The sequence below is a fragment of the Gekko japonicus genome, unplaced genomic scaffold (genome assembly GCF_001447785.1).
Source record: "Gekko japonicus isolate JY-2015 unplaced genomic scaffold, Gekko_japonicus_V1.1 scaffold247, whole genome shotgun sequence".
Taxonomy (NCBI): domain Eukaryota; kingdom Metazoa; phylum Chordata; class Lepidosauria; order Squamata; family Gekkonidae; genus Gekko; species Gekko japonicus.
Genome location: NW_015166427.1, coordinates 1,080,792 through 1,088,095, shown reverse-complemented (window position 1 = coordinate 1,088,095; position 7,304 = coordinate 1,080,792). Strand labels below are relative to the sequence as shown.

The following is a 7,304-nucleotide window of genomic DNA, read 5'->3' as shown; positions in this document are numbered from 1 at the left end:
TTTATGATATTCTAGTAAAGTTTGTAATCTTGATCTGGCAGCAATCCAGGAATCTCATCTATCTAGTATGCTACATAAGAACTGGACTTTTAATATCAGAGATCAGGAACACTGTTGAGCACCCCATTCAGATGTATCCAGAGATTTGGATCAATCTGCCTCTGTGACACTCAATACTCTTAATAGGAACTTGTGTGAAATGACTACTTTGTATGGCAAGTTCCTCGTGTCTTGAAGTGGGGGGGAATGGTCTGTCTTTTGCTGGGATGCCTAAGAAAGCCCTTTGGAAGCTGCCATTTGGACATATTTTTACACAAGCAGTCTCCACCATGTGTCTTTTAAAAAATTTTTTAAAGGTAAGACAAGGTAGGAATCAGCACCCCATCTTCTATCTCTCTGCTCTGTCACAAATATTGTCTAGTGGTAACTGCTGTCTTTTACCAAATCGATTCAAGAGCTGCAGCATTGGGGAAGTGTGGGTTCTACATACAAATATGGAATTCTCGAACCTGAAAAATATACTTGGCACCTAAATACTATTGTTGTATTGAAAGCAATTACTCCTGCTGTCTCGACTCCATTTTTTGGATTTGTCCAGACTCAGTTCTAAATGCTGTTAACATCTTTCTTTGTAGATAGTTTCTGTTCTAACTAGTACTGCGCCAAAGATTTTTTTTTTAATACAGGATTTGGGGGGGGGCTTCCTACTGTGAGTTTCAAAGTTGTTTTTCTGCTTGTAGGGCCCTAGTGTGGTATCCATTCACAAAGCATAACAACTGAAGTAAGTGAAAATTGAATCCAGAGCACAGCTGGGTGATGCAAACAATGTCCTGTTTACATCTGTGGGGGGAGGCTTCCTACTGTGAGTTTCAAAGTTGTTTTTCTGCTTGTAGGGCCCTAGTGTGGTATCCATTCACAAAGCATAACAACTGAAGTAGGTGAAAATTGAATCCAGAGCACAGCTGGGTGATGCAGACAATGTCCTGTTTACATCTGTTTTGTCAAAATCAGATGGTTCAGTCACTGCCTGTGGCAGATGTCTGATATCCAAGCTGGATGGTAAACAATGCGGCCACCATAAGTTGATGGTCTTCCTGTTGATTACAGAAACTCCAGCTTGGATTCAAACCTTTCCCCCTCCAAGTGCACTGACCTGGATAGCCCAGGCCAGTTCGATCTCATCAGATTTCTGAAGCTAAGCAGGGGTGTGTGATGCAAGCAGTGGCAAACCAACTCTGAAACATCTCTTGCCTTAATAACAAGTCTAGCTCACCACCTAGTGGTGTATAATGCTAAAGAGCTAGAACTTCTGGCTGACAGACAATCATAGGATCTCCTGGCAGTTCTACACACACTGCCATAGGATAAGTATTTTCCCCCAGTGAGTGTAAAGGTACCAATGGCCGTAAAGAAGAGAAGGGTTTCAAGAATTCCCACCCTCTCCCAGCATCATCCAAAGTACTGTTTCTGGTGGCTCCCTAACTCTTCAGGGCATCAGGCTACAAGAGAGGGAAGGCTATCTGAGCTGTGTTCATGCTACTTGGATCCGAGCCTTAACCTTGGTTTCAGATAGTCTAAAAGGATGCAGGATGTTCTGTGAATTGGAAGAGGAAGAGATGTTGACATAGTTTCATTCTGGCAGTGCTCTTTTCTTTCCTTTGCAGGTGTAAAATTTTGTATATGCAGCTGTTGTCTCAGACGAGTAAATTGTACCTGCTGCTTGATGATTTGAATCTTTCTTTTTTTTTTAATTTTGGTGTTAACTACGCCCCTCTCTCTCTCTCTCTCCCTCTCCCCAGCACAACCTCACAACAGTAATGAAACCAGGAAGAAATGGGAAGTAAAAATAAACTTTCTGATTCGGCCAGCTACAGATACTGGGGTGCTTTTTGCCCTAGTCAACAGTGAAGCAACAGTCCCTTTGTCAGTTGCTGTTATTGATTATCATTCTACAAAAAAACTTAAGCAGCAGGTATATATATATATAGATTTTTTTGGATGTGTATATGGTATGTTGGAGGGCTGAAGGACCACAACAAGACTGGTTCATGTAAACCAAATGCATAATTAAACCAAAGTTAAACTACTTTAGGTCTTATTGATTTAAGTGGGAGAGATTTAAGCACATGCTCTGCTCTTCCTTTAAAGTGAATAGGACATAAAAATGCTAATTTTGCAGGATCGTGTTCCAGATGTCTAGATCTCATTGGAAAGGAGAGGAGTAGAAGTGGAAGGGCATTCAGAGATCTCATTTGAAATTTTCCCTTTTGTTTCATTTGTATGAGTAGGCCAGACAGTAACCATCCTGCTTTTACTTTATGCAAGCAAGTATGTTTTGGCGGGACTGTGTGTGAGAGACACACCCTTTTTCTGAAGTGCAAAATGTGGTCAAGGGCACAGAATTAAGCTTTTTGAGAATCTCGGCTATCATTTAAAAAAGAACAAGTTCATTGCTCTTATTGCGGTGACGATGTATTTGAAAGTATGTGGGCAATATTCTCTGGAATCTCAGGAACCAAATGGACTGCTAGATAAGATGCATAGTGGTTAGTGGTGGAGTTTCAGAGGCTAGCTTAGCAACTACTCTAATAAAGAATAAGCAGGATTAGGATCATGCAGTAAGTCGTTTACTTGAAATTTGTTACAAATTCTATGTACTGTACCTCAGGACGGGTTTAAATTCCTAGGCACTAGTGTCAAATAACTAGCAGAGAAGAGAAAATATCTTCCTGGACACTGGATGGACTGATACAGCTGGACAGTTTCAAGGAGAGGGGCTGTGGCTGAGTGGTAGAACATTAGATGGACTGATACAGCTGGACAGGTTCAAGGAAGAGGGGCTGTGGCTGAGTGGTAGAACATGCGCTTTGCATGCTGATGGTCCCAAGTTCAATCCCCAGCATCTCTCATTAAAAGGATCAGGTAGAATGTGATGTGAAAGACTTGCAAACCTGAGATCCTGGAAAGCTGCTACCAGTCAGAGTAGACAGTACTGGCCTTGCTAGACCCATGGTCTGATTCATTATAAGGCAGTCAGGTAACCCAGCAAGGACATGTGTATTGGATAACAGTATGAGCTTACTGTGTTGTGGTTAACTTCAAAGTAAACTTTGTTCAGAGTTTCCCCAGTAAGTAAAGGAATGCAGAATATTTGAGGATGGATGCCCATTGCAACTTGAAATGGAGTGCCTTAAAAGTAAGGGGGGAGTTGTGTGAATATGTACCACTTTTGTGTTGTTCCTTATTCTTGCTTTGCTGTTCAGTTTGTTGTTCTGGCAGTGGAGAACACAGTGGTTTGCAGACTGGCAATAAACATTTGCGATGAGCAGGAGCACTTGGTTGACATTGCCATCAACAACAGTCAAATATTGCTCACTGTGGATGGGACTGCAGGACAGAGCGAGCTAAGCAATTCACAGCTAGAAGAAAACCTGGCCATCCTGGATGATTACCTACAGTCATCCGTAAAGACCTACGTGGGAGGATTGCCAGGTGATTATCAAATTTTGCAAACCATATTGTTGATTCTTTCTAACGATTCATGAAACTGGCAGTCAGGGAAACAGTAACTGAAATGTGATGTTATCAATCTTTGTTGTTGTGTTGGCCTGTCTCAAAGAAGGATCTTTCATTACTGGTTTTCTTAAATCATGTTGCAATGTTAAGGCTGACCCTGTTTTTGAAAGGTGAGAGTGAATTATAACTGCACCTAGGGTTGTCGTTGGCAAAGGAGTTGTCATTAGCAATCTGTTCCCCTGGAGAAATCAGTTGATTATTGAATTAAATTGCATCCCGTGCTTTGTTTTCAGGCTTGCAATGCAGAAAGTGAGGGTTGTGTACAAGTACTGAAGGAGAATGTGCAAGAAAGTATATTTATTCCTACAACAATCTCCTGAGAAAGATTTATCATGGTAACACAGACGTCATTCTACGGGTAGCAACTCTAGTTGATAAAAGGAGTGAAGTTAACTGTCTGGTCTGCTATTGTCAGACCCTTGAGAATACAAAAGGGCAGTCCTTTTTCATTGCTTCTGTCATTAAAAATGTTTTCTTTCCATTCATCCATCACCAGAAAAACCTGGCCTTTTGATACTGCTCTTACCAGAAGACATTCTGGTAAATTCATTTCACTCTCTGTTGGCAGTATCCTCACTTTAACCACTGAATACATGTGGGCCATTAAAAATGGCACTTCCCAGTGAATGTGGAAACTTAATTGTATTTATTTCATGGCATGTCCCAGTGAATGTGGAAACTTAATTATATTTATTTCACAACTGCTCACAATTTGTATGTAGGATATTCCTGTGGCCACCATCAACCCAGATGGTCAAGTGAAAAGAGATGAGTAGAAAATAAATAACGCAAAGGTGACAGACTGGCTTGAGCAACAGCTGAATCAGTTTGAACTGGGCTGAATGGTACTGGAACCAAACCCCCAAATAACTCACTGTTCACATTCTATTCTGGCACCTGCCAGTTTTCTAGGGCTTCTCAGACTTCACTCTGAATTGGCAGCTGTGGCAGTGAGTCTCCCATGACTTCCCACGGTTGGATCCTACCCATCTGTTCCACTCATCCAATTTCCCTCCTTGCTTTAGCCCAAAGATCTCAGTTTTAACTAAGAGCGAATGGGGGTCTGAACTTGCTGAGAATGAGATGGAAAGAGACCTGGGGGTCGTAGTGGATAGCTCAATGAAAACATCAACCCAGTGTGCTGAGAACATGAAAATGTCAAACTCCATGCTGGGACTTTTTAGGAAAGGGGTTGAAAGTAAAACAACTAACATTATAATACCCCTGAATAGATCTGTGGTGCAGTGTCATTTAGAAAACTGTGTGCAGTTTGAATGCCTGTACCCAGGGGTCGTTTTGTAGAAACAGAGCTAGGGGAACTCATTAGCATAACTCATTAGCGTATGCCACACCCCCTGACATCACCGGAAGTGTGTCATAAGGCCACACCCCCTGACATCACCAGATGTGTGTCATAAGGCCACGCCCCCCGCCCCCAACAATCCCGGCCGCCGCCGGCCTTGCAGGTCCACTGCCGAGCCCCATCAGGGGCCCGGCGGTGGACTGCAAGGCCAGCGGGAGTGCAAGGAAGCCCCGCAAAGGCCCTTCCTGGCCCCAGGCAGGCAGGGGTGGGGAGAGGCAGGGAGGAAGCAACTTACCCTCCCTCTTCTCCTGCCTGGCTGAATGAGGGCCGGAAGCGGGGCGGCCGGAAGCAGGGGGCGGGGCTTCGTCATGTGCCCCCCCCGTACCTCACCCGGGGGAACTGCGATCCCCCACGATCCCCCCCAAAATGACCTCTGCCTGTACCTCACAGAGGACATTGGTAAAGCTGGGAAAATCACAGAAGGGGGCAACTATGATGATTAGTGGTTTGAAGGATCTTGCCTATGAGAAACAAATACAGAGACTGTGACTTCTCCATTTAGAAAAAAAGATGACTGGGGGGGGACACACAATAGGGGGACACACACAATAGAGGTTTATAAAATTATGCATGGAGTAGAAGAAGTCAATAAAGAGAACTTCTTTCAAAAAACTAGAACTTGAGAGCACCCATTGAAGCTTATGGGGGCAGTAGATTCAGGATAAACAAAAGGAAACATTTTTTTACTCAATGAGTCTTTAAAATGTGGAATTAACTGCTAGTGGATGTCGTGATGGCTACCGACAGAAAAGGCTTTAAAAGGGGATTGGGCAAATTCATAGAGGATACGTCTATCTCTGGCTGCTACCCATGGTGACAAAGGGAGACACCATTGTCAGAGGCAGTAAACCCCTGAATTGGGGCCAGTTCCAGATTTGGGGGGGTCTGGGCAGAGAGTTCCCAGGGCCCCCCACCCCACCCACTCACCCACCCACCCACTCACGTGTCTCACCACCTGGCTGTGCATCCTTCCTTGTCCTGCTCACAAGCCCTCCTCCTCACAGCCATCTGCACTGCCTGCAGCCCGTTCCTTGATGGCACTGAGTGATATGGGCAGCTGGATGCATGGGTGGTGAAACACAAGTAAGCAGGCAGGGAAATGGGCTGCTATGGGGGGTCAGTGGGCCTTGCCTGGAGCCCTGGGCCCTTGAAGCTGCCCCACCTGAGGGTATGCTGACATCGGCCCTGCTCTGAATAACAGTGCCAGGAAGCCACATCAAGGAATGGCCGTGGACTCTGTGCCCTGTTACTGCCCCCCCCCAGAGTAACTGGTTGACCACTATGTGTGACAGGATGCCAGACTAGATGGGCCACTGATCTGATCCAGCAGGGCTACTTTTACATTCTGTGCGGCTCTCGTACAAACAGGTGTCTGTGGCTTGAATCCACTGGAAAATTTCTCCTTGTTCTAGGGTCCTTGCACAGGCAGAAGATACAGGGGTTTCACAAGATCCTGGGCAAGCTGAACTGTTCTGCCCATTTATGATTCCAGTTGGGGATCACTGAATCCAAACCTGGGCTCTGGTGGGCGTTACATGTGATTTGTTCACAAACAAACCCCTGTCGTGATTATGCCACAACCCAGATAGCCCAGGCTAGCCTGATGTCATCAGATCTTGGAAGCTAAGCAGAGTCGGCCCTGGCTAGTCTTTGGATGGGGCACTTCCAAGGAACGCCAGGGTCCTGGCGCAGAGGCAGGCAGTGGCAAATCTCCTCTGAATGTCTCTTGCCGTGAAAACCCTACAGGGTTGCCATAAGTCAGCTGTGACTGGACGGCACTTTCCGCCCCCACCGTCGTGCGCATGCCTGGTGGTCAGTCAGGTGGCCCTTAGAAAATCATTGTGTGAAAAGTTTGAGATATTGCTGTCTGAAAAATGTAGAACGTGAAAGGACTGGGAAAAGGTAGAGATAAGGTGACTATCAGGAACGTCCAGCATGGTCCTCCTGACACTGCGTTCCTTAGTTGCCTTTTGTCTTTGGTGGACAAGAGGCTTCCTTAATCATAGGGCCCCTTTATCTGCTTTCTTTTTTGTACTTTATTTTTAGACTAGCTGAATCTGGCTGCCGATGTTTAGAGAAATGAGAATTAAAACATCCCCATCTGTGGAGAAACTCTTAAGGTCTGGAGAAGTTGAAATGCTCGCAGAGGTTTCCTTCCCCAGTCCATTAAAAAAACAAAACCTACACAGTTTGGCCATTTGTATTCATATAGTTGAAGTATTCTGAAAGATGCAATGTTTTCCCTGGCTTGGTGGCCATTGTTGCCTGCTTGCCTGCCTTAAAACCTGGGGGATTAACTTTAATCCTTTGTGGGGAGAGAGGAGGGCTTGTGCTTGACACAAACTGTTATACTTCAGGAGATACA

The 7,304-nt window shown here is 45.0% G+C and overlaps 1 protein-coding gene across 1 annotated transcript in view; it reads left to right on the top strand.

The window, feature by feature from the left end:
* The window catches only part of GAS6 (growth arrest specific 6), a 66,835-nt gene that overhangs the window by 55,276 nt on the left and 4,255 nt on the right, over window positions 1-7,304 (top strand). Inside the window, exons 12-14 of the mRNA XM_015411758.1 lie at window positions 1,665-1,702; window positions 1,800-1,972; window positions 3,264-3,492. Coding sequence (XP_015267244.1) covers window positions 1,665-1,702; window positions 1,800-1,972; window positions 3,264-3,492 — 440 coding nt within the window. The remainder of the gene's footprint in view (window positions 1-1,664; window positions 1,703-1,799; window positions 1,973-3,263; window positions 3,493-7,304) is intronic.